Genomic DNA, 26,683 nt, shown 5'->3' with positions numbered 1-26,683 from the left:
AGCTTTTAAACATGAGAACTCCCCTTAACAACTTTTGCCTAGAAGTATGTAGTAGTATTTTACATGAGTTAGCACACCAAATAAATGGATAAGTAGATTATCATCTCACTCTAATTCAAAATATACTGACAATATTGCAAGAGAAGGTACAATCAGTGCTTTTTACACCATGAAAATAGTATACACAATGTCAACAAGCCCTGAGAACTTTTAAAAAAAAATTTTAAACAGTTCAATGGAGAGCAACACAAATTGGCAATAGCAGGAGCTAAGTGTTCTAGCTACTCTGAATAGGATTTGAATATTCATTAGGAAGTTGGAGGAAAAGTACAACCAAGTTTAAAATCTAAGGGCATTCCAAGCAAATACAAAGCAGCTCACACTTGTTAATAAATCTGATTCACTACCCCCAAATCCTTTACTGCTCCTATGCAATTTTTCTAGACTTGACATTCTCACCTACCTCTTTAGTGCAATCCTTGTGAGAGCAGCAACAACAGTGGGAATTAACAATTACAAATACGGGACCGACCTCCCTTTTTGTAAAATCCATCAGGAAAAGAGAGACTTGCACACCAGCGTTAGTTGGGTGCGAGTTTCCGATGGGAATCCCTCAAGCTGTGGGTTTAACGCACAGCAGAAGGAAAGCAGACATCGAAGTTAGAAGGGAGCATTGTTTTTTCTTTGACTCCTCTTGTACTCTTCCAAGTGCAGTTCATGAGGCTGCAGAGATTCAAGCTTAATATCGGCTTTTATCACTCAAATTCTGAATAGAAATAATGACTATAAGAGGTGAGCTCGTCCTTTCCAGCCTGTCCAGTTGGTCGCAAGGAGGAGGAAGAGAAGGCAGCACAGAAAGCCTTTACTTTCTACTTGTCTCCGCCTCCCCATTGAGCTGCTCTGCCTATTCTCCACCTGTTTTCTGCCATAGTTTAAGGCTGTATGCAGGAACATCACCCAATTCCCCCCCCCAGCTGTGGAATGGGTCGATCAGTAGGTTGTTCTCACCTAACATTGCTTGCACTACTTTTGTACTGTGAAGAGAGCTGCTGTTTCTCCTCTTCTTTCCATGGAGCTAAACAAGTGTAATTACATCTATTAATTTTAATTTAATCCTACAAAAGCAAAACCTCCACAAGGCTAACAAAGAATAGCCCATTTCCTTAGTCAAATTCCATGACCATTGGTAGCATTATCAACTTTTTTATTAGTGGGAATAGGTATTGAAGGTGATGTTCAATCTGCTGGACAAAGTTAGAAAGCTGCATCATTGCCTCTTTCGCATCACTTGCATGAATACAGTCTGCACTGGTATTTCCTACCAATTCTTGCTATACTCCAAACCTAACATGAAGTCTTTATTTTTTTTTGCCCTTGATATCTAGTTTTAAACAGCTACTGTGGAACTTGCTTACTAATAAAATGAGTCGTTCAGAGTTTTTTTGGAAGGACATATGGAGTAAAGGCGAGAAACCTCATACGTAGCCTTCAAATGCAAAGTGAACAAACAAATCTTAATCAACTAATGAGGAAAATTTAAAATTGAATTTTATTACAGTTCATCAAGAACACTTTTCAGTCCCTCAAAATAGCAGACTTAGTTCCTCAAGTACACCAGAACTATACCAACGCTGTTACACCATGCACCATCAACACTTTCTGATCCTCCACTGGGCATTTTAGAAATCCCTTCCACTAGCTGTAGGGAAACCTGAGAGGTGTCAAGGGACAAGAGGTTCTTAGGGACACTGGTATGTTGAGAGGCCTTCCAACTGCTTAGCTAGAAATTTTATACCCCCGCATCAACAAACTGTTGTTGATTACCTCAGTTTTAACTGCTTATTGGCATTTTCAATAAAGCATGATGGCATTTCACTTGCCATGGCTTATAATTTTGTGTCACCATTACACTTCCACTCAAACCCAATAGACACTGTGCAGCCAAAGCAAATGTCCTTTCCAAGAATACCATCTAACATTAAGCATATCTGATTAAGGCTGCGCTGCAGTCTTCTGGGGTGTACAGCATAAAATACAAGGAATATTTGAAGTGTTTCGACTTTTACTATGCACACAGTGTACATGTCTCAGTATAACCATGTTTGCTCGCCTCTTTGCGGTAGTGCTTTAACTGCAGACCTCGAGAGGAATTCTGCTGTAAATGATTAATCATCTCAAATAAAATGTTCAAACTTTGCAGTCCAGAGGCTAATACAATCAGTAGCAAAGTCAAATCTCACAAACAAAGTAATTATAGTCTCCACATTTTCCTTTTGCTAAGTTGTTACTATGCTAGTTTGAGCCGGACTCAAGCTGCCACAAACCATTAATTCTATGAAACTAGATGGAGCATATGATTCCAGTGGAAAACAATCCAGGAATCCTACCTCCTTCCATAGACCCCGAGAAGCCTCCAGGCAATAGCTTATACTGCATTTAAATTGGTTTACCCCACGATCTTCTAAAGGTCACCACTTGCTATTAGTTACTCACCCAGCCCTTAAAACCTACAAGTTTAACTATTTCACCCCCTTTTCCAAGTCTTATCTTAATCCCGTTGTCTGGAAACACTCTTTCAGATTTAGTTCTTTCCTTATTTCACACAGAGTACACCTATATCCTAATTCTCATCCTAGCTCAAACAAATCTATTCGGAAAAGGAAAATCCCACTCTGCATTTACTCAGGTGAAAGAGATACGGGTTGCCTACAGAAGCTATATTTTACTGTTCTTGTTAAACAAGAAGTTATAAAACCTGAGACAGCAGAAAAAAAAAATTAAAACGATACTGCACAGTTAACTGAAGTGAAAATTGAGCTTCTGATGACAGTATTTCCATAGTAATTAATTCTGGACAATTGATAATTCTGTCAAGAATGAAATCTGTAAATCCTGCAGAATAAGCTCTGCACAAGATCAATATCCTAGCAGAGTAAATAGCATTACTGCAATACAAGCAATAGGAGTAGACAATGGCTTTCAATGGGCTAGTTGGCTCACAAGGCACTATTTAGACCACTGTCTCAGGACAGTTGTGCTCTCTTATAAAGAAAAGCAACGACTGCACATTTTGAACCTGATACCTTTTGAACCTGACTAATCTACCACCACCCAGACCAAAATTCCTCTCTCAACTATTTAAGAAAGCTCTTCATCACTGAAATAGCTCAACCAGTCTGTCTGCAGTCACTAGAAGCTAGAGATATGACATCCATCTCCTATTATACTGGTGTGCAAGTAATTTAAGTCTCGTGATTCTTAAATTTCCTTGAATCAGCTGTCTTCAACATTTGCTACTGATAAATGTGCACCCAGATTTCACATTCAGTTATGAAGACAATGGAGGCAATGCAGTGTTTATACAGGCTCGGTGGCCGCAACCTGACTGACCAGTATGGAAATCATTTTCCTTTTCACTTCACCATGCATTCTCAAATAATGAAAATCCTTGAACTGAGGTTTCTTAAGAGAAACGTCTAGTTATTAGCATGAGAGAATCCTTAGTACAAAGAACAGAATGTATTCCTCATCTGACTGTTTATCACTTCTTGCTGTCATCTCCACATCCATCCACAATTAATCTCCAAAGCTGCCAGAGCCTCAACGTTGTGTTTTTACTTAAAGCCAAGGAATTTAGCATTAAAACTTTACAACACCATGCATGTGAAGTCTATCCCATTAACGAAGCTCATTTAAGAACTTGAACAAAGACCAGTCTTATCCTAAAGAAATCACTGCCTGCGTTCCTTTCCAAAACCATCCTATTTGTGATAATATTGAAGTGTATCTTATGCTACCTTACAATTACCACCACGTTGACTAGTTTCCTGGCCTCGCACACAACGTACTTTATAGACTTTTTCCAGATGTGCCAATTCTCTGCTCATAAGCACCTCCAGGTAGGAAAAAACATCAATTTATTTCAAAAGTCAGAAGAATCTGGAGCTGAACATGTTTTTAGTTTAAAAGTAGATGAAGTAATCATAGCACCTCCTGTAACTGCAGCATTCCTCTATAAGGAACAGTAGAAATTACACAGTCCCTAGAAGAGGTGACTTAGTAATCAAAAGGCAGAATGCAATTCCTTAGTGCATTGCTGTCAAATGATATAGCTACATGGTAAAACAGGTCTTATTAAAAAATACACAGGATGTTGATACAAGTGAAACAACAGTAAAGTCTGAGTAGACAAGAAGGCTAGGCACAGTTAGAATCATAGAATCATTAACGTTGGAAAAGACCACTAAGATCATCTAGACCAGCTGTCAACCCATCATTACCAGCCCACTAACCATGTCTTTCAGTGCCACATCTACCCTCTTATCGAAAACCTTCAAGAACAGTGACTCCATCACTTCCCTAACACTCTGAAGCAGGAGTACTGCCTTTGTCAACTGAACAAGAACATGCAATGGTGAGCATTTCAAGCTAGCTGAATGGCCCGTCGTTTTGTTGGGATTTCAGCTCAGAAATGGCTTTCAAGAGAATGGCAACATGCCTAGACACACATCTCAGTGCTATAAATACAGAAATGCCACAGCGACGCAATATTAAAAACAAAAACGTCTCTTCTATTTTCAGTATGGAAAATGTATTTTTGAAAAAAAAATCATGTCGTATTAGTCGCATTCTCTGCTTTAATTAGCTACCAATCTGACAGATAAACATCATCTAACATTCATTCTAAAATCTGAGTACAGCAATAGTAATTCTCAATCCACAGATTAGGTCTAGTGAACTTAAAACTGAATTAAAAAGAACAATTCAACATAACACCTTTTTCATGGATCATAAAACCACATTTGCTACCAATATGAACACTCAGAAAATACCTGTTAAACAAACATAAACCTGAGTTTCCGGCAAAGGACAGTGTTGCAAAAACTGCAAAAATAGCGCACAATGCAACAAAAGCCACCATCTCTTTTATTTTCTAACTTACCAGAATTGAAGTTAAAGACTTCTATTTGTGTACCAAAAGATTCAGTTTCAGATGAGGGTCCTAAAAATATTCCTGCTATGCACAGAAATCTGATAGTGGAAATAGGTGGTATAGTAGAAACATCTCTGAAAGATATTTACCTTAATAAGTCAAAACCTCAGTACTAGAAAGCTCAAAATACCTTCACTGGACAAAGAAACAACAGTCTTTTTATCCTTTAGAATAAAAACATAATGCACAATAAACAACAGAGCTTCTCACACAAATTTTTAAGCTTGGAGTTTCTCTCATCAGAAACAAAGCATCCTGGAGGACTAAAGAAGTGACTGTCCCATGTACACAGCACAGAGGTGAGTCTGCACCTTCAATATTGTGTTCAGTTTTGGGCCCGTCACTACAAGCATATGGAGTGGCTTGAGTGTGTGCAGAGAACAATGAAGCTGGTGAAGGAGTCACAAGGAGTGACTGAGGGAATTGGGGTTGCTCAGTCTGGAGGTGGCTGAAGGGAGAACTCATTGCTCTCTACAATTTTCTGAAAGGAGGCTGTAAGCTAGGAGAGCACTGACTTATTTTCCTCAAGTGATAAGTGGATAAGACGCATGGAAATGGTCTCTAGTTGCACCAGAGAAGATTTAGGCTGGACATTAAGTACAATTCCTGCACAGAAACTGTGGTCAGGCACTGGAACAGGCTGTCCAGGAAATAGTGGAATTCCCATCCCTGGAAGCATTTAAGAATCACATGGACATATTAAGGGACATGGTTTTGTGAGGGGATGGTAGATGAGGCTGATGATAGGACTAAATAATCTTGAAGATCTTTTCCAACCTAGATGACTCAATGATTCTCTACTTTTGGGAATTAACTACTGTAAAATTTCATTCAGTTTCAGCAACTCTCATATGGGAACAAACAAAAGCATTCCAGTAGACATACATGCTTGCATGTCATAGCCAGTTCTGGAAACAGCTTTCAGAAACTTGGAGATAACTATATAAGGTTTCTGTAAAAATTTGGTGGAGTTCTAGCTTATGAATCACATAACATCTTTAAATAACTTCTTTTTTCTTTTTTTTCTATTTGTTTTTGAACTCACTCCTCTTCCAAACAATGAAAACTTTCCTGAAGTCATCTTGTTTCCATGCCAGTGCAACTATAGGAATACAGTTGTTAGGACGAGAAATAGCAGCACACCCATTCTTAACATCAGTGCTTTTGACAAGTGGCACAGTGGTGATGAATAACATCAAGTTATCAGACTCTCCCTCTCTGTTTGTTAACAGAAGAGTCACCTTTCCACCATTTGCTATGTCAAATTTATCTCAGTTAATGTCAGAGCTACATAGATGTCCACACAGGACAATGTTACATATTAGCAACACAATTTTACAAGAATTGATCATTTGGAGTTATTGAACTTTTTTTTTTTAATATACGTTGTTTACTCAGCATATTGGCATTTTTAGAAAGCTGAATAAGCCTACATTTCCAAAGCCTGTAATACAACCAAATCTTAGATTTCCACATTGAAAAAATACATTTGATCTTCATTTTCTGCAGCTCAGCTCAGTTTCTCCCCCATTTTAATTTCTGGTTGTTTTAAAATATCTAATTAAAAATTGAGAAACATTCCAAGCTCAGCAGTGAACAATACAGGAGAAACTTTTCACTTCAAACCACATTTTACAATACCAACACTGACACAGGCTGTTGCTTTAGCTGTAATCTAGAAACTTTTGTTGCTGAATAGTACAAATGCCTCTTAAGACCAACTTGTAAAAGCGATCTCCTTTTAGAAAGCAATTCAGTTGAATGAGCTTTTTTTCTCCTAACTTAAGATCTTCCCTAGCTTTATGTACTGCATAGCATGTTACAGCTCAGTATTTTAGTTTATCCCTGCTGTTTCTCACTTAGCTCACTATTTCTTTAAAAAGATGACTATGAACTAACAGCTTCTTAAGATATTAATGTTTTGAGACCTCGTATTCTTGTTTCATCCCTCATCCATTTTTAAGCCAATGTATTTCTGAACTGATGAGTCAGTGACTGTACTGCTACCCAGAAAGATTCCTCACTCTTAAAGAGTGCTGTTCAGAATGCTTGCAACTGAGATGAACAGCTATGGAAAACAAGTGGTAGAAGCTTACATGTTGCTTAATCTGTTTAGTGTGATACTGAGGAATAACACCTGTCAGAAAAATCATAGATTTTCATGCTACTATTTTCCCCACTCAATACTTAGGTGCCTGAGTTTTCTTCTTTCAGTTAACACAGTTACAAGAATTTTCCCCTTCTTACTCTGTTTTAGTGTGCTTGATTGAAGGTTCATGGATTTTCAGTATAAGCCTTAACAAAAGGCTGCTTGCTTTATTTGTGGGCTCCTGCTCCCTACTTCCCCATCACCTTTCCCATTCAAAAACTTGGTAGAAAAGGTTTCTATCCATATGAATGAAACCAAGAAACCAAGTTATTTAAGACAAAGGAACAGAGCTTTATGTACATTAAACAATTTGCATATTGCTTCTAGAAATTAAAATAGGATATTCATAAATATTCACTAGACAAGTAAAATTAATCACAAGACTAAAGGCTAAGCATTTACATTTGCTATCCCCTTCAGGGAAACAAAAGAGAAGACAGATGGGATGACTCGCCCATTTCATCTCCAGTGAAAATACAGAAAATTCAGTTGATTGAGTTTGGCGATTATGGTGCCTAATTTTTAAGTCACTAAAGCCACTGATTTAACCTCAAGTGACCAAACTGCAGCACTTAGTGAGCGACTGGTTCCCAGCCAAGGGAATGACCTTCACTCTAACCAGTAAGCTTTAGTTCCCACAAGTTAGGGAAATTACAGATTTTTAAAGTGGTTAGACACTGCCTGGTCTGGTTACTCATTATGTGCCTTGTTCCCTCAGGTGCTTTTTTAAGCTCTGTACAACCGAGATGAGAAAAGTTGTGCACATTCTGTGGAACATTTCAGTACAGAACATTGTGTTTCATTTTTCAAGTCAAAATGCAAAATGCTGTTGTTTGTTTGTTTTTTTTTTCTTCTCACGCTAAGGCTCAGATAGCAGATGTTTGTTTAGAGAAGAGACTGGACTTCTGGTGAAGGAAAAGGTAAGTCCACAACTTCACTTTGTCCAAGTAAACGTGGAGAAAATTAATCATAGAGAACAAGACTCCATCAGGAAAACTTAATGTCAGAAAGACTTGTCTGTTCTTAATCTGGCATACATATGCCACATTTTCAGTACATTTAAAACTGGGGATGGTCTTTATTTGTTTGGAATGAGAACATTGGTTGGTTTGTTCATTATTTTTTTTTTTTAATAGAGGTGTATGTGTGTGATTGAGATAAAGCTGCATAATAAAAATCATTAATTGTTATTCTACCTGTCGAGACTACTCAGTCACTTAGAAAATGTGTCTGAGACATCTAAGTATTAAAGATTGAGCGAATATGTATTTATGAAAATAATTCCTGTGTTGCAAAAAGCAAGCCTGAAGGAAATTCAGTGTTGAAGTACTCAACATCTATCTGTGAGCTGAGAGCAAACGTAGCAAAAAAAACAAAGCCAAGAAAGACCAGCCAGCTTTTGAAGCAATCACATGGATTCCATCAGTTGCACCAGAGGCTGAGACAAAGCAGCTGAAGCTAGTGCAGTCATGTCTTCATTGCACTGCTTTCCCAAACAGTCTAAATTAAGAAATCATACTTAAGATGTTTATTCTACAAATACCTGTTTCATTTAAATACACAGATAGCTCATTTCAAAATGTTTCTTGGTTGATGCATATTTCAATAACTTATCAGAAGTCAAGGAAAGAACACCAGTTGACAGACAGGAAAAGTGTCAGACAGGAAAGTCTGAATTTTACTAAAATTCTATGCCACTTGTGCAAACAAGTAACAGAATTGAGTATCCTGATCACATTTTGTACTAACTACCCATACTGCTTTGTAGGGTTTGCACACTGAAATAATTAATAATAATAATAATAATTATCACCATCACCGGAGCAGGCAACATGACCTTAACAGTTCCATTTATCTTCAATTAAAGGCTTAGGTGTTTTTTTCTTAGGCCAAGTAGCAATGCATGCCCAGCTGAATCTCTTCAGCCTAAATCACAGGGGAGTTCTTGTTTGTTTTTCTTTTTAAGTAAGATAAAGACATTGCAATTGCTGTGATTTTTAAGTACTGGCTAGTCATTTATTTAGAGCCATTTCCAAAGAATGCTACAGAGCTTCAAAGAAGAAAACACGCTCTTTGTGGAGACCAAGTTGCCACATTATGTTTTGATAAGGAGGGCAGCTGGACTCCCTACACATAAGAGACACAACAGGCAGGTATTTTCTAAAGAAACTGCTAGTAAAAAGGTCTGGATGGAGTTTGCTGGAAAGTGTAAATATGAAAAAGTAAGTATGTTGTGTCAAACTTCTCCCAACTTCTTCACCAGAATGGTAAAGCAAAGTTAAGGCCTACAAACTGTAGAGTTTTTAAACTGAGCTTTTACTCAGTTCTTTTACTGAAAGAATTCTTCTAATCAAAATGAGACAGAAAACCTGTTTAAAACCTTGCACTTATTTCTTGTGCCAGGGAGAACTTGGGCACTTTATTTTTGTTCCTAATAAAAGAGCATTGGGATAGAAATTTCTCAGTGAGAATACAGACAGGATAGACAAACATCCTGGAAACACCAGACTCATCCAGCAGCACTGCTGTTCAAGATGTGAAACAATAACAAATGGCTGGTCATTTCTCATTGCAAGGGCAAACTTCAGATAGTCTTGCTATCTACATCTTTGCTTACCTGACTACATTATTTCATCAGAAAACTGCTTCTAGAAAAAAAAAAACACTTAAACAGGGAGGGAGAACACAAGTGAGTATTCTGAGCAATCCTGGCAAAGACTTCAAGCCAATGCTGCAGTGTCTGGACATCAGGTAAAGCAATCCTAATCACAAAAGAGTAAGATTCAGACAGCAAGGCAGAGTCAAGGCCATGCTAGAAGCAAAAACAACATATAGACAAGACAGGAGAGAAAAATGCAAGCCAGTCCTAACAGGACACAGCACCTTGGACATTAAGACATCTTCAGGTTTCTGTCCTACGCCATAGCTAGGGTCTAAGCTAACAGACCAGCTGTGCTTTTTACTAAGCACACCAGTAGCTAGAAAGGGGTTGAGGGAAATCAATTCATTTAAATACATTCCTCCTGCACTGAGTGACTGCATGCTTTTATCTTGTTGCCTTTAGAAGTTTCAGTGATTTTTATGCTTTCACATCCATGATCTTTCAATGGCAGACTGCCACTACTGTCTTTACTTCTGGTCTTTGTGCATGCAGCTAGATAAAATCATCCTGTTGTTTAAGGCACAGCAAGACCACAGCTCCTACCTCAGAATGTTCCTAAATATTCCTAGGAAAGTAAAGCAAACTGGAGGGTTGAATTGGAAACATTAAACATCTACCACAGACCACAATCACCTTCTAATCCAAGTTAAAAGGAAATGCGTTGGTAAGTACTGCTGGATTCACTCATACACAAAGTCTTCCAATTCCATTCCATAGTTGACAGTTCACCTGTTGACCTTCTAAGTACCGAATTTCTTAACAGTCCAACCCCTTGTCCACAAATGTAGATACTGAAAAAATTCCTAAAATATCTTTCAAAATGAAAATAAAAATCTTAAGAGGACAAGAGCAGAAAACTGTAGGGCTCTTCCCATGTTGGTAAAAAGAATATAAAGTGCATTTTATTTCATAACATCATTGTGCTGCTCACATTACAGAAAAAAAAAACAGTGAATTCTCCATTATCACTTAAACATTTATGCTTTATTTCTAGATAATGTTGTATTTTCACTGAAAGTCTTCTTTGAAAACTATTCAACTGTCTGTTTTCAGTTTTGTGGGTTTGTTTGTTTTTAAGCACACTGCTTTGTGGCTATCATACAATTAAAAAAAACCCAGATTTATCAAGATAGCCTTTCATTCTCTGCCTAGAAGCAGAGACACGTACATTCCATTTTGTTTACTTTTCTGCTCTTTGCTCCTTCTGCAATCAAGGAAATCTTTTATTTTCATGTCAAAATGCATTTTAGAGATGTCAAACTGTAGATGAAACAGCAGGAAAAAGTCAACAATTCAATTTGTGAAACATCAGCAGCAAAGCGCAGTAAAAGATGTGTTGGACTGAGCAAACCGTTACCATTCCCTGCTCCTCATTCACTTAGAAGTTCAACGGTCAACCAAAAACAGTGGGGAGAAAGAAGTATTCAAGTTTGTCAAAGGTACAACACACATGTGGTAAGTAGAACCTCAGTAAGTCTATAATTAAGTTTCAATTTGCTAAGTATTTTGCAGACCAGGAAAAGGATGCTCCTGGAGATTTCCAAGCCTGAGATCATCTATTTCAAAAGATGACTTTCATCACCACGGCCCAGTTCCTAGCAGTTCCTAGCACATTTTAAGCAACAGGGCAGGGTAGTTGCATCCGGTGTCTGTTCTGGCATAAAATACCCATCCATTCTGAAATTATGTTTCTTTGGCCCTAGGCAACATACACAAGTATTGCAAAGGATACCACTAAAAATTGTTTTCATAAGCTACTTTGTTTTCTTTCTCTGATCCAGATAGCCAGCAGATCAGAACGTGCAGTTAATCAACTAGATTTTACTCCTGTTCCTTTTTTTTTGGATTACAGTTAGGTTAACCGACATGTCAAAAAGAAAAAAAAAAAAAAAAAATGTTAAAAACTTACTCTAGTTGTTGATAAAAAAAAAAAAAAAAAAAAGAAACAGGTATTTTTCCTCTTCTTCCTCCTCCTACTGTGCCTCCCTCACATTCTCCTTCAAAAAAGCTATCATCTTCTATTTCACCAAGCCTTCCTTAGCAACTCCCTTCTAACATAAAGACTCTTTCTTCTCTGTTTGCAGTTGGCAATTATATCTCTCTTACAGCATGAGGCACCAGGAATAAGCATTTATTTTTCCAGACCTAAGCAAATCGCTTGTTATTAAATCCTCAAAGCCTCAAAAATAATACACACCAAAAGATTAACTGGAATAATACTTTCTCCAATCTGTAGACAGCTGAAAGTCTTTTTCTCCCTTTGCACATGTGAACAGATGCACTGATTTTCTCAGAGTAAGTTTTCACTCTCCCAAATAGCCAACCTCACTATTCTTTCTATTCCTTCTCGTCAAGTTTCTCTGTTTTAAATCCTATCCAATATCTTCTTGTATACCAAACAGGCATCAGCACATGCAACATTTTATTTCCACTCACGTATTTTACAAGCTTCTAATGAACCATTTGAGGTAAGTTGAATTGTTTCATTCACTTCCATCCATACTCCTAAACACTCTAATTATTCTCTCCCCCCGCAAACACTTGTACAATGCCATGCCGTCCAGCTTTACTCTTTTGCTAGGCTGACAGCCTTAGAGCCAGTAGTGGGGAGGAACTTACACTGGTCACTCGACGGTAGATCTGCGCGGCATTTTGGCACTCAGAATAAGGATACTCAGACGTTGCCATCTCTAGCATACACATCCCAAAAGCATATACATCAACGGATTCATCATATTTCTCCTCATACATCTCGGGGGCCATGAACTCTGGGGTACCTTAAATTAAAAGAACGATTCAGACTCTAAATGTCTCAAAGCGAGCAGAGGCTGCTGGCGTTACTCACCGCAGGAGGAAGTGGATGGGCAGACCTGTGAGACAAAAGAAAGTGGAGGCAAAAAGAAGAGGGAGGAAACCCTTAGTCACTCTGTTTTATCAAACCACTTTGCGAGTCTTCCATTGCAAGGTCTTTATGGAATCAGAATGGCATGAACGGACTGATGTAGTTTTCATTTTATGCATGTTAGTGCAAGTACCAAAACAGACTGAATCAGGCATCAAATGGAGGAAAGGGGATAAGAAGAAGGGAAAACAGACTAGCCATAGGCTGCAAACCAAATACTAAGGAGAGTTAAGACACTTACCTTTTCTCCCTGTAAGAAAGGAGGCACATTAAACCTGGTTTCAAGAATTACCTGACCGCCCTCTGCTGCAAAAGAAGTAGTATTGGTAAGAGCCCACAGCTAGTCTCTGTCCTAGTGCTCTCCACCTACTTTTTGAAGTAGAATGGTTCAGGAAAGGCCTTGCAATGAAAAACTCTTTTTGTTAAAAAAATATAAATCTTCATGATAGAAAGTGAAAAGTAATTTTCTGCAAAGGCCACTCACCGGAGCCCTCTTCTTCATATACTTACCTTCTCACCTGCAGTATATTTATAGGCCTACTGCAGATACAGGCATTAGTGAGGAACATCCTACAGTCAAAAAATACTTAGAAATACAGAGAGATTGAGTTACAAGCATAGAGCGTGAGATTCAACAAGTCCCATTTAAATAGTTTGCAGAGAATTTTTGCTCAGAGAAGCATCACAGCATCCCCTCTGTAATCAAAGGGACTGCACTGTATGATCAAAGACGTAAGTTTGATTCTGTAAATTTAAGCACAGAATTACTTCCTGCAAATACCAGAATCAAGATAGTTCTACAAATCAATGAACAGTCACTTTTGTTTTCACAACACAAAATGGAGAGAATGTCATTGTAGCCATTTACCCAAAGGCAAACTATGAACATACAAAGGGATAATTTTGTAATGATGTATTTGAAGAAGAAGGGAGCACATTTAAGAAAAAAACTTTTTTTCTTGGACAATGTGTACTTTTCATTCGTACTATTATTTTGACCTGGTTAAGAAGCAGGAAATATTTCAGCAATCACTTTCAAGACAGTTTATGGATATACATCTTTTATCCCATTTGGGTATCTAATATAGGACTGTTGAGCAATATTACATTTTAGCAAGCTTAGACACTGGAAATAAAAGCAATTTCATTCCTCAAAGCCTATTTGCCCAACTTTAAGAACAAAGCTGATAAAACCATTTCTTTAAAGAATTTACAAGAAAACCTGTACTAGATCTATCAATCCAATAGCTTATTTCCTGAAAACGCTCATTAGCGGATACACAAGAACAGAGCAAGTACAAGACAATACTTCCCCAATGCATCCTCCTGACTCAACGTAAAACTGCAGTCCAGAGACTTTCTGGTTAAAACATTATACCCCAGTCCAACTGCAATATATTTTGACTTTCTTTGATATATCTTAGTTTTTGTTGGCCAATTGTAAGAGATTTAATATTAACATCTGGTGACAATTGAAAAAATTGGCTGTATAAATTAATGCTTAGCTAAACATCAAGATATTTGTTAGTCACCAAAACCTATTTGCATGTTTCTTGAAGAGATATATAATTCTCACCTTTCATATGCAGTTAAGAATGGTTGTATCAACAGTGTTGCAGAAAACTGTTGGGCAAGGCAATAAATCTATATTCTGAAATACTTTAAGTTACTATACAAATACAAAAGGCATCATGTCATCTCATCAGGAACTCCACCTGACCTCAAAAGCCAAGAAATCAAGCCTACACATCTTCAAGCTTAGATTGTGTAACTTTGAAACCATATTTTAAAAGGAAAGCTCTTAAGGCTCGAATTCCCAAGTACATAGACCGGCTCATCAGCCTTCTAAACAGTAGAGACTTACCTATCACACTTTTGGCAAAAGAAGCTCGCTTCAGGGTTGCCAGTCCAAGGTCTCCAATCTTGACTGAACCAGTGGGGCCAGTAATGAAGATGTTATCACATTTCAAGTCTCTATGAATAATGGGAGGAGTGCGTGTGTGTAGAAATTGTAAGCCTTTCAGTATCTGACGACACCAGCTTCGTAGTACTTTGATTTTCATCACTTTAAATCTTTTCAGGTACCTACAGAAAAATAACAGTACATGAAACAGGCTCCAGTGTCAGCCACTTGTACTACAAAATTAAGTTCTGCTACCAAATAGCAGATTATACTGTATATTTGCTGTTCTAAAGCGAGAAAGCAGTAGCTAAAGAGACTGAGAAATTTTAACTTCATCTATTTTAAAAAATACCTCTCCAGTTCAAAAATCAAAGAGCTGAAGATGGATCCCCCTCCAAGAAAGAAAAACTGCCCTATGGAAAATTTCTGCCTACTTCCTTCTAACCACAAGACTATAGTGCTGAAGGTTAAAAAGTAAATTATTAAAAACATTAAATTATTGTATTATCAAAATATTTTAAAAATAAATAATTTTCATACCAAGTCAACCTAAAGATAATTAAGCACTCAGCTTGCTAAATTTCAAGGCACTGCTTCCCCAACACACAGTTAAAAACTTATGCATTACATTATCTACGTATTTAAGAGGATTACCTACCCTTCAGTTTATCCCATCATTGCTTAAATAGTTAAAATCTTTTCCTTGGTGAACTATTGGGAAGAGGGCAGTAAAGCCAAAGATGCTAATAAAGAACAGCCGAGTACAGAGCTGCTGCAGACCACGCAAGAGTTACAAAGTCACCCTAGTTATCAATGTTATTCCAACCACTTTGATCAAGGATTCCAGATTACGCTTTGAACCTACATCAAATTTACTTGCTGTCATGCAAATAAAAAACTCTCAGAGATCACTTCCCTGGTACTGTCCCATATGGGATGTGACTGTCTGAATCTGATCAGATAATACTCACCACTTCAAAACTACGGAGAGGAAAAGAAGATCTTTAAAATGATTATGCTAACAGATTGATGTGGAAAGTACATGCACAGCATCAGCATCCCTTTGCAGGCAAAACATGACCCAGTCTTAACTGTTCTAATATTGCTGCTTTCTAAATGTCGAAAGAGAAAATTCACACAAATAATTGTTTTCCAGTCTTCGTGACACAAGAACGTGATCTTATTCTACTAAACTTTGATAGCCTAAATGTCACAAGGTGAATGGCCTATTCAAGTGTTTTCCAGCTGTGTATTCTCACACGCTCTCTTCAGGTAGAAGCGTTAGTTTAAAGAAAGAGTTCTTCCTTTTTAAAAAGAAAGGGCTGACATGTATTTAGAGAAGGAACTGCTGAAATGGTACACTCTGTACAGCAATAATTTTATTCTTATGTGCCTGAGGTTGGACAAGTTTTATACTGCCACAAGACTGGGTGTAAATTCTGTGACCAGGACGGAGTTCAGCAGCTACATGCTTAAAATCAAGTCAGGTTCAATTACTGAATGGCAGTGTTCAGTCTTCTGCATACCCATAAAATTACTTGCATCAACACCAGCATAAAAACTCCATAATTAAACTCCCGTTACTTTAATTTCTCCACTTTAGAGGAAGATCTGGGAAACAAACTGCTAGCAATAAAAAAACAAAACTGTAAAAGCAGTCAGGACCTAGTTCCAGAAGGAGTCTTGAACCAGACTGTAAAGACGGACAGGGAAAAAGCCAACCCAAGGAAGGAGACAAGCTGAAGGAAGTTCTGGATCACATCAGCTACCACTTGAATTCTTGCTATTGACACAATCCTCATTCATCACTCTTGAGTCTGTTCCAAAGATCACATGGTAGGGGCACTTCAGTTCAGCATCTGGAATCCCTAATTACATTCTTGGTTTCAAATATGCTAGTCTACTGCCAGCTTCTCACTGTTAAAGGACCTGGGTCCAACCATCACCCAGCATCCTGCAGCGTTGCTGTAATTTTTCCATAACACTGCCATAAACAAAGTCACACGTCACTTAAGGTAGAAAGTGTTTTAAAATGGAAAAATATATAAATACTTAAAAAATACATGTACAGCCCTATTAGCCTATTAGGCTTTATTTATCCAAGTATTACACATACAGTAACTCAGGTTTGAGAAGACCTCAAAAGGTCTCTAGGCTAAGCTTTTCCACATAGGGTCAGTCAGGAAGTCAGACCAGGTTCATTTGGGCTGTGTCCTGTCAGATCTTGAGCATCTCCAAGGAAGGAGACAGCATACCTCTTGGGGCAACTTGTTCCACTGCCTGACTGTCAGAAAGCTTCTTACTGCACCCAGAAACCAGCTCCCTAGTTTCAGTTAATGCCTGTTACCTCTAATCCTCCTACCCACCAAGCAGCAACAGAAAGAGCCTATGACTTCTTCATAACAGCAGTCTTCCAGTGCCTAAGTCACTCCTAAAGGTTTCCTTTCTTTAGCTCAGTTTTTCCAGCTCATAATCACACAGCAGGTACTCCAACCCCTGCCATCTTGATGACTGCCACTGAACTTGTTCCTAGCTGATCAGCATCATTCTTCTCTATTTAACAGGGTAGTTGTCAATTAAAGATAGGTATTTGATCTTAGCACAGAATACAAGCAAAGATGAGAAAACAAGACTATCCTAATAGTTATCTTCAACAAATAGAGAAAAGTAGGAACTAGAGTTTGATTTCTGTCTCACAATTTTACCTGTTTGGATTTTTTTAAAACCAGGAAGGCTCACAATCTATCACAGCATCTCATCTCACAGAGCTAAAGAAATTCTACTTAGCAGAAACAGTTATGAAGGCACATGTCCTACCAGAATCATTAATACTTTCATCTGAAGTAGATCAGGAATACACACGACAGTGGCTTTTGAAGTCAGAACTAGAGGCTGAGACTTCAGTCAGAAAAATTAAACTGCCATCTTCATTAACAGTGTAATTAAGACTTAAAGTAGACAATTCAATTTTTTCCAATACTTCAATTCTGTTTATATATAATGTTAGAAAGCAAATTCTTACAGTAATTGAGTTGTAAGACGTTTAAATTGGTATGTTCCCCAGAAGTGCAGGGACTTTTCTTTGTGCAATTAAAAGTCTTCCCAGGCAGCATTTTAAAAGGACGAATTCACAATATTACATACACAAATACAATACAACTTCGTGAAAAGATACTTTGGGATAACATTACACATCTCACATTTTGTTTGTTTGTTTTTAATATCAAGTGGCAACAGTGGCTATGTCTCAGAATGAGGAAGATACCACTTGTTTTAAAAGCAAGTAGTATAAACACACTGGATAAATATGGAAGCAATATGCATTCAAACTCCATATGTTAAAAATAAGTGAGCAGTATGGGAATAGAATATAAATGAAATACACATTGATATTAAATTTGGTATTTCAGAAATTTCTCATGTAGTTTACTTGTCAGATATCCAGTGAGGAGCAGAAAAATGAACTAAATTACAAACGAAGTACACAATAGTGAAAAAAAATATATTATTTAAACGATAGCCAATTAAAAAGAATATTAAGGTTTTTTTTCCTAGATAAAAAAAGACCTTCATAATTCAGAGTACAAAACAATCTTATGGCTAGTAAATCTTAAGTATTTCTTCCTATCAAAGCATTATCTTATAGTTATCTGCTTTTACTTTATCTTGCTTATGCCACTGCATAACAAAGCAATCCAAGCATAAGAACTGTGAGGGAAAGAACAGAGTGAGAAAGAGAGGAAGAGTTATATCCAACCCTATATACACCACTATGAAAATAGATACCTGCAAATAGATGCATCTGTACAAAGCTGTAAAACCTTCATACTGTTCTAAGTACAGGACATAAAGTAACTGATCTATTACTTTATCTGATATACCTTAAACAACCTCAGGAAAGCTCTTCATGGACACATAGATAAAGTTACAACTTCTTTAGTACTCCAGCCCTATTTCAAGAAAGAAACACATCCCTATAATTACAGTTCAGACTCCCAGGAGCACATTTTCCCTGTTTTAAGCATGTCCATTTGTGGCAATCAACAAATGTTGCAAGAGGAAAAAAGCCACAAGAAGTTCACAGCCTATTTTAACCAAAGTTCCTACACTCTATTCACACATTTAGGATTTAAATGCTAGTCCAAGATTTAAATGGACACCAAATTAAGACTACGACTCACAATCCATGAATTTTAAGTCACGGCAGCTTTATTTCCAGTAATTTAACAGCAACTGGATGCTCCTGAAGAAACTCACATCTCCGCAAGATTTACAGCGTAAGACAAAAGCATGATTTCAGTTCAACTCCCTCAGCTTTACGTACCACTAGAGGGCCCTCACAGCAGTTTCAATCACTAGTTTCCAACTGGCTTGAAAATAGATCTAGCTTCACTCAATTACTTCACAGGTCAAAACTGTAAAAGCTTTCAAGCTTTTCTAAAGTACAACCTCATGGAGTTTTAACTAAAAAGATGTATTTTTGGGTATGCTTTTTATTCCTTCTTTTTACTGATTATTCATACTGTAGTAACACCCAATGCCTCCCAAGCAAGGTGAATCAGTAAGAGCTTTGAACTCTACAAAATACCTCATGCCAAATTGAAGAAGCTCAGGAGGAAAACAAAAGGTACAAAAAAGCAGCATACTTACTGAGCTCACAAAAATCAGAGACTTCTCCTGCATGTACTTAGTAGGACGTCACAAAGAAGAATCTGACAAGTTTGCTAACGTAAAGAATGGTCCATTGTACCCTGCAGTGTTAACAAAACTCTTCTTCAACTCCTTAAACTTCTTAACTCCTCTCTTGCAGGAGTTTAGCCCTCAGTAAAAGGTCTCTGTCCTTAGCTATTTTGAATTATTACCTACTTCAAATGCCCTAATAGTTATAATGCTCATCAAGTGCTTTGACATGCTAGAATTTACTTACGTTTTTAATGTTCCAGATGTCATGAGTTCTGTCACAAGGACAATACATTTTTTTCCTTTGACTGTGGACTCCCAGGAATCGTAGAACCTGACAATATTGGGATGCTGAAGCCCTTTCAGCATCCCAGCTTCCTCTTTGAATCTTTGTCGCTCTGACTTGGATAGTTTCCGATCCTAACAAAAAAGAAAATAAAGCTTTGTTTTATTTCTCAGAGAAACTGCAAATTGAAAAACAGTTGTGTACAGTCATTCAACAAGAATCAGCATCTTTTAAACGCCATTTTGCTGACAGTTACTCATGCAGTAACTTCTTTATTTAGAAGATACTCTATCATAGCTTTCCTTACAGTATGAATGGGGATTATCTCCTAGTGCTATTTCTTCTATCCCTACTCCAAAGGGATTGCTTGACTTGAGGTGGAAAGGGGACAACGTCCTAAAATACTCGTGCATTCAAGGTCAGGCAAAAAGGGATCATTTAAAGCACATATCTCAGATTATAAACACCTATAATCTTCAGTTATTCCTTCAAGCATAGAATCCACACCACTGGTAACAGACTGGATTAATTCTCCATACAGATGATAGAGCAAAAAACTTAATTTATAGGATGCATTTCCAAAGAAAGACAAATAAATTTGGGTTGGATTTTTTTTTTTAATTTATTTTTATTAAAAGCATGACCTCATGATTGAGCAAGCTTCCTGTAATCTAGCATCAAGGAAAACAAAGACATAATTCACACCAGAGAGACAGCGAGCTTTTGGCCAGAGACAAGTCATGAAAAAGCTTTCCTGGACAATATTGCTGTACTATCTACAGCAACCAACTATCTAATATCTTCAAGATTCTGACCAGCTGACCAGGGATAAACTGCAAATATGAAGTCTCCTTGCATCTTTCAGCTGTCAGTTTACAAGTGCATAGTCACACTAGTTTGGCTGATAACTGACATAAATCAGATCCATATGCAGATAGTATGAAAAACAATTCTAGATAGAGTCAAAGCCCAGATTTTTACAATCAGTGTTTCTGCCAGCTAATTACAAATAACCAGTGCCCTCTGTCAAATCTTAGCAAAAATTTTAAGGCTACATTTACTTTTCAACTAGAAGGCAGTAGAATAAGTATGTAGGGTCTACTCAAACTGTTCACAATTGTCCACTAATCTGTAATTCCTCTTCCTTTGTGAAGTCAGTGTGTTTTCTCAATACTATTCAGCCATGTTACTATCTAAACCACCCTCTATTCACATAAATTATTGACTTTCTCTAGGAGGCATGGACTACTTCATTTCCAGATGAAGCCCCAATTTTTAGAAGCGTAGGAATTTTCCAGATCAAATAGTAGAATAGTTCTGAAATTATTTCAGATGTCAGTGCTTTTATGCGTCTATCACTTACCATATATTTATGGTTGTTTAGGAAAACACCAGTTCTTAAGTGCCACAAATTAATCAATAGATATCAAAAGCATTCAATCCCGCAACTATTTCCCCCTGCAGAAACTAGTGCTACCACTTCTCCTCACTCCTTCAGAAAGCATACTTGCACAGACAAGTTTTGATAGAATGTGCTTGCAGAAACACTAAGAAAACATGTCAATATTCATGTCTGCTGAGGTTTAGTGGTGTTTTTTGGTTGATTTGGTTTTTATTGAGTTTCTTTAATATGGAAGTAACGTTCCCATTTCAGCTCTTACACAGCTAATAGCTTTCCTTTCTTCACAATATACAGCAGCACAAGTTCTGTCCAAGACCAATGTAATCCCGACTGTTACAAGCAGCAGAGATGCAGAAAAGCAGTGAGCTGCTATCAGCACGTCGATCAAAAGATCATACACACATGGTTTAAGAATCTCAATACTTTGAACAGAATGCACAATCACAATAATCATTCTCACAAAGACAACAAAGCAGATTATTCCCAGCCTGTGCTCTTTATCTGTATAATTCATCTGTTTAGCTCTACATCCAATTACTATTTATGGTAATTATAAAACACAGGCTGTAACAATTACTCGTTACATCGCTTAAATTTAGCAATGTAATACAAACACCTGCATTTATTTGTGTACAAAAACTAAATTATAGTTATACACTTGGATTAAGCTTCCTGTATTTTGTGAACTAACAAATATTACTAACCAATTTTAGACTAGACTTGCCCTTAAGTTTTCATTTAAACCTGAATACGCCCGATCTCACTTTTAAGGGCCTCTCTGGGCTTCCCCTGTTGCTGTACTTGTGGTGCTGGATAGAAACTAACAAGTGCTAATCACTCTTATCAAGGAGCAGATTCCTAATGGGCATGCCTACTTTGAGTCATTTCTCTTTCTGGTCACATCAATGGTAGCATCATATTCCTGTAGATGTATCTGTGATGTTTAAAACAGACACTCAACACTTCACTGCTGGCATTAACAGAAGAAAAAAAAAAAGTCCAGACAATGACAATATATTAATGCAACACTTCTCTGGAAGCCACAGTACCCTAATGATCTCAGACAAGTTCGGACACAAATGCAGGCCAACGAACACAAATTGCACCCAGAGAAAACAGCAGTATTTCTGCAACCAAGGAAACATCACACCTTTCAGTAGCACTGCAGCAGCCGAAGCTAATTTTGAATAGAGCTGTCAGAAAAGGACAGAAGCCACTTGTTTCATAAGACCAGCAATGTGTACGGCCTTTAACTACCCCGATTTGTAACAGGTATTTATATATCCTTCCTTAAAGGAACACTAGTGCTAGGTAGCATAAAATGCTATATGTACTTGAAAAAGAAAACTAGCACTCAACAATTAGACCTCATGTACAATTACACCAACAAAATTCATCTGTATGCACAATAATTGGTGGTTACACTTGCATAAGCTACCCTCCAACAACACAACTTGCAAACAGCCTACAGGCTAAACACAAGGAACGCAAGAGTCACCCTTGCTCCCGTTCCATCCCCATCTCTAAAGAAACAGCAAGAAGTACCATAGTTTATCACTCAAAGTAAGCAATTACCTCTGATTAAATTATATCAAAGGCGAATCAAATAAGATCTGTATCTCCTGCAGCCTTTTTCCTCCCCTCAGCTCGGGGTCTAAAGTAGGTACAGAGATGGAAGACATCAGCGTGCATTTGCTGTTTCCAGCAACCAGACCTCACAGCTTGACATTCCAGTATCACAAAGCACAAGACTGGGTAAACAAATGCAATGTTCTCTCTTTTATTTTTATTTTTTAAATCAAACAGTGAGAAACAGTGCATGATATAAAGGTGCGTACAAAAATCTGAGAAATTTTATTAAAAAGATGCCACTTTAAGAACTGTTAATAATATACAACTTGATATCCTATCCTTCCAAGGCCAATTTGTTTTGGAATTTCAACTAAAAATAATAATTTTTTTTTTTTAAAAAAAAGAGATTGGACACCCTCCTTCCTCCCCCAGACATTCATTTTGACCATATAATGAAGCAACACCAGGCAGACAAGACAAACTCCTAAGTCTTGCTGTTTGCAAATCACATTCTTGCATCTCAGTTACAGCAAGTGCTGAGCTGATATAGCCTAAATATTTAAAAATACACAAGCTGTCAAACTCGAAGAGAACTTGCTTCCTAAAATGGACTTAACTACCTCATAATTTGGACAGCATTGTTCTCCCTGAACCAGTAGCTTCCCTGAAGGACTGAAGTGTCACATCCCAATCACCAGGCTGCCCTTCCAACAAATTGAAACAGATGCATCGAGCCCACTACATTCATTTCACTCATTCCTTTCCACCTACATTAAATTGTTTTGACAAGCCAGGACAAACAGCAAGGCTTCCCAGCACGTGACCTATGGTTCTACAGTGCCAGAGGCCTGAATAGAGTGAGGCACTAAGTGAAACAATTGTTCAGCTCAATACCATTCAATAATCTTTTCTTGGCAGCTTTCATTTATCCACATGCTCCCCTCTGACTTCTTTTGGTCAGGAAACAGCTATCAGAGCTACTTACATCATTCAATGTAAGACAGGAAACTCGGTCAGTTACAATATGCCAGGTATATGGGCTGACCCTTTTGCTGGTGTATTTAATCTGGAAGAGCATAAATTACCCAGTACTGTTACAGCCTGCCTTCTATCCCTGTGCCTAGGTATCTTATGTAAAGGAAGAAGAAATAAAGACAACTAAACCAACCTCATCACAGATCAGCTTTTCTGCCAAGCCACAAAAAGTGAGGTACATCAGCAAAAGTTATCTATATTCCCCTCGGTGATTTTTTTCAGCCAAAGCTAATGTCTGTTCAGCATCCTTCTGCAAGACGGAAGGAAATACATTTCTGACATTTAGATTAATCTTAAATTTCATCTGGGCTGCTCGTACACCAGTTAATAGGTTCTATTGAGCAATTTTTCCATGTGTTCTCCTTTCCGAATTCCTGCGGTCCTTCCAGGCGTTGTCCCAAAGCAATGTGACAAGGACCACACAGCACAGCGGATCCAGGAGCAGCCCCAGAACGGCCCTTGCTGGGCACAGTGCTCATGAACTCAAAAAAAAGGTCTCACCCTCTGCCTTGCCTCATTTCTGCTACACGGCCCCAAAGAGCACAGAAGGGGCCTGAGCTAAACTACAGAACAATTCAGAAGAAAAACTTCAACACAATAATACAACAGACCTCCAGAACCGCATGTCAGAGATGGAGTTTTAGATGTCAGTAAAAGCAACAGTGCCCTGTTAGGAAACTACAGGCAAATATTTCATTAACAGAATGAACTGACACACTCAACAGCTGAGTGAGTGATCTGCTAAACAACTTAGAGAAGCTCTCTCTTCCACATAATAGGAAGATATCAAGGAAGAAAGTAATAGACTGATTGCTTTACCGTTTACAGACATGTTTTGCTTACTTTCTGCAGATCACACCACTACATCCTGCATTGCTATACTGCTCGTGTAAGTACTGGGTTTGGGTTTTTGCTTTTTATTTTTAAACTACATTGAAGAAACACCAGCTAGCTTTTATCTAAAAGAGATGTGCTAGAAAACACCAGGCAAATTAGTAGGAATGAATCTGCTTCAAGTGATGTGCTCTGACAATGTACACCACAGCAGACTTCAAAGCACTGGTAAATTATAGATAAAGTGACTGATAACCAAGGTAAGTAAAATATCTAGCTCTGCTGAGGTTACACCAAGCAGCATTTTATTAAGCTTCCCAAATATCTGAAAATTTGAGGGAAGTTACTGCAGCCCCCCCCACCCTATTATTCAGAAAAAGTAGGATACAGAACAGACAAGTGTTCTTCTGTGTGCATTTCTGCAGCATATGAAAAAGGCTTTGGAAGCCTTTTAGGCAAGGTTAATGAGGGGTCATCGGAGGAGAAGCTAGCAAGACAGTGCTCTGATATTCAGTGCTGTTAATGGAACCACAGCTTTGTGGGCTGCAGTGTTCTCATCCTGAAAAAATCTAGCAGTTAAGAGGAAAAATGAGCACAGTGACCACTGAGCTAGATTAACAAAATACCAACACAGAATTCACTGAGCTTAAAGATCAGCCAGTGTTACGCAGTCGATACCTAGGAATGGAAGTCTGAGTGCACAGGAACTGCCTATTTTTATGTCAACACAAACCACATTCTATTTCTAAAGTTATAATACAAGATAGAATGAGGGGGGAAGATACCATTCAGAATGCATGTCTGTCTTTACAGCAACAGACGTGAAAATTGAGATCAAGGATCTCCACACATCCTTCCACCTGTATACCCCTCTACAAGTCACTGAACATGAAAAGTAGATTAAATGCAGCTAAGCAGCTGCTATTGCAAGAGTTTATTTTTTCATATTGTTTATTTTATCGGAGGACCCGGTTTGAGAGTATAGTTGTATAATATAATGTTTATAGAGTTATATAAAATTTTAGCTTACATGGCATGGAGAATCAGGTCTGTAATCCTAAGTTAAGACTTTCCAGGCAACTCCTGCTTCATGCGTTTCCTTGCTACAGCTCTCTTACCTTCCAGTAGTAGTCTTCTGCAAGCAAGTCTCTACAACCTAAGACTGTAGTGGTTGATTCCATAATATGTGTCTGGTAATACTTTGGGGGCTCTCAGCACACTGGGGAAGATGCTGCCAAAGTTTCCAGCTGCTGAATAAGCAGTACATTAGAACTATGCCTACTGAGGCCAATGCCACACTAAAATACCCCAGTTTAGTACACAAGAACTCACCATATCAAGAGTTACCAGAACACAGCTGTCAGTGCTTCCAAACTGCACTCCATGCACAGGTGGAGCAGTATATTAAAACAGACAGACACACACTGTTCTTTAGATAAGTCAAATGTTATTTCTGCCAAAAATATACACACACATGAACCAAAAGACAAGCCAAGAATAAAACAAACCAAAAAAGCTGCTCTCTGAAAAAAGACAAAACTAAGAAAAGACTCAGGCTACCTCACTGTAAAAACACACTGCTCAAAATCTTCTAAGCATTCAGAAGGTTAGACAAAGCAATCAAACCAAACATCAAACTCCTTAATTATCCCTCCCTCCATCAGTCTGGGCCACTCACCCCCATAAACAACTGTGCAAAGATTTTAAGGAAGAAAGGATTTGCTTACAGAAATTAGAAATCAAGATCAGTTTCTGTGTCTGTTTGAAACCACACTGCTTTCTGAAGGGGAAGAATACCTTCATCTTGACATTAGGTCGCAGAGTCTCAAAACAGAGACTTATAACAGAAAAGCCAAAAGCCATTTCAGTATACAAGGATTAATTAATAGAAAAGCAAATCTGAAGATTTTTGTTGTCCTGTATCCTGGACGCAATTAACCTGTATTTTCAGTCCCCTTCTCCCTCATCCTCATTCTGGAGATGAAAGAGTTCCCAGGACTGGTAGCAGAATGAAAGGCAGTGCCAAGTTAGCACTTACTGAAAGCTCCACCTCATGTCCCTGGCTGGACAACCTTCACAGCAAGGCTCAACTTTATATAAGCTACAGACAGTGCCAGTGGAGTGTGCAGATAATCCTGAGCAAGATTACACTTAAGTATAATTGTTCATATTTGACACAATCGAAAGGAGTAGGGTTAAAACAGTCATTTATCTACCACACTTTTTCAGCTTTGTGATCGGGGTAAATATTTTTCTGTAGATTTC

General features: G+C 37.9%; 1 protein-coding gene and 1 long non-coding RNA gene across 9 annotated transcripts in view; one reads left to right on the top strand and one right to left on the bottom strand.

The window, feature by feature from the left end:
* The window catches only part of WNK1 (WNK lysine deficient protein kinase 1), a 97,177-nt gene that overhangs the window by 48,199 nt on the left and 22,295 nt on the right, over positions 1-26,683 (bottom strand). For all 8 annotated transcript variants that reach the window (XM_042889912.1, XM_042889914.1, XM_042889915.1 and 5 more), the window contains exons 2-4: positions 19,537-19,709; positions 14,571-14,791; positions 12,424-12,581 (exon numbers count right to left, since the gene is read on the bottom strand). In XM_042889912.1, the coding sequence (XP_042745846.1) occupies positions 12,424-12,581; positions 14,571-14,791; positions 19,537-19,709 (552 nt within the window). The remainder of the gene's footprint in view (positions 1-12,423; positions 12,582-14,570; positions 14,792-19,536; positions 19,710-26,683) is intronic.
* Positions 10,365-21,366, top strand: LOC122190142. The gene is made up of 4 exons (XR_006182083.1): positions 10,365-10,468; positions 11,055-11,259; positions 12,207-12,272; positions 21,272-21,366. It is a non-coding gene; the product is annotated as an uncharacterized LOC122190142 (long non-coding RNA).

This window comes from Lagopus leucura, unplaced genomic scaffold, assembly GCF_019238085.1.
Source record: "Lagopus leucura isolate 7727_CA_CO unplaced genomic scaffold, USGS_WTPT01 Super-Scaffold_100159, whole genome shotgun sequence".
Taxonomy (NCBI): Eukaryota; Metazoa; Chordata; class Aves; order Galliformes; family Phasianidae; genus Lagopus; species Lagopus leucura.
The sequence above is the reverse complement of the archived record's forward strand: the minus strand, read 5'-3'. Positions and strand labels throughout refer to the sequence as shown.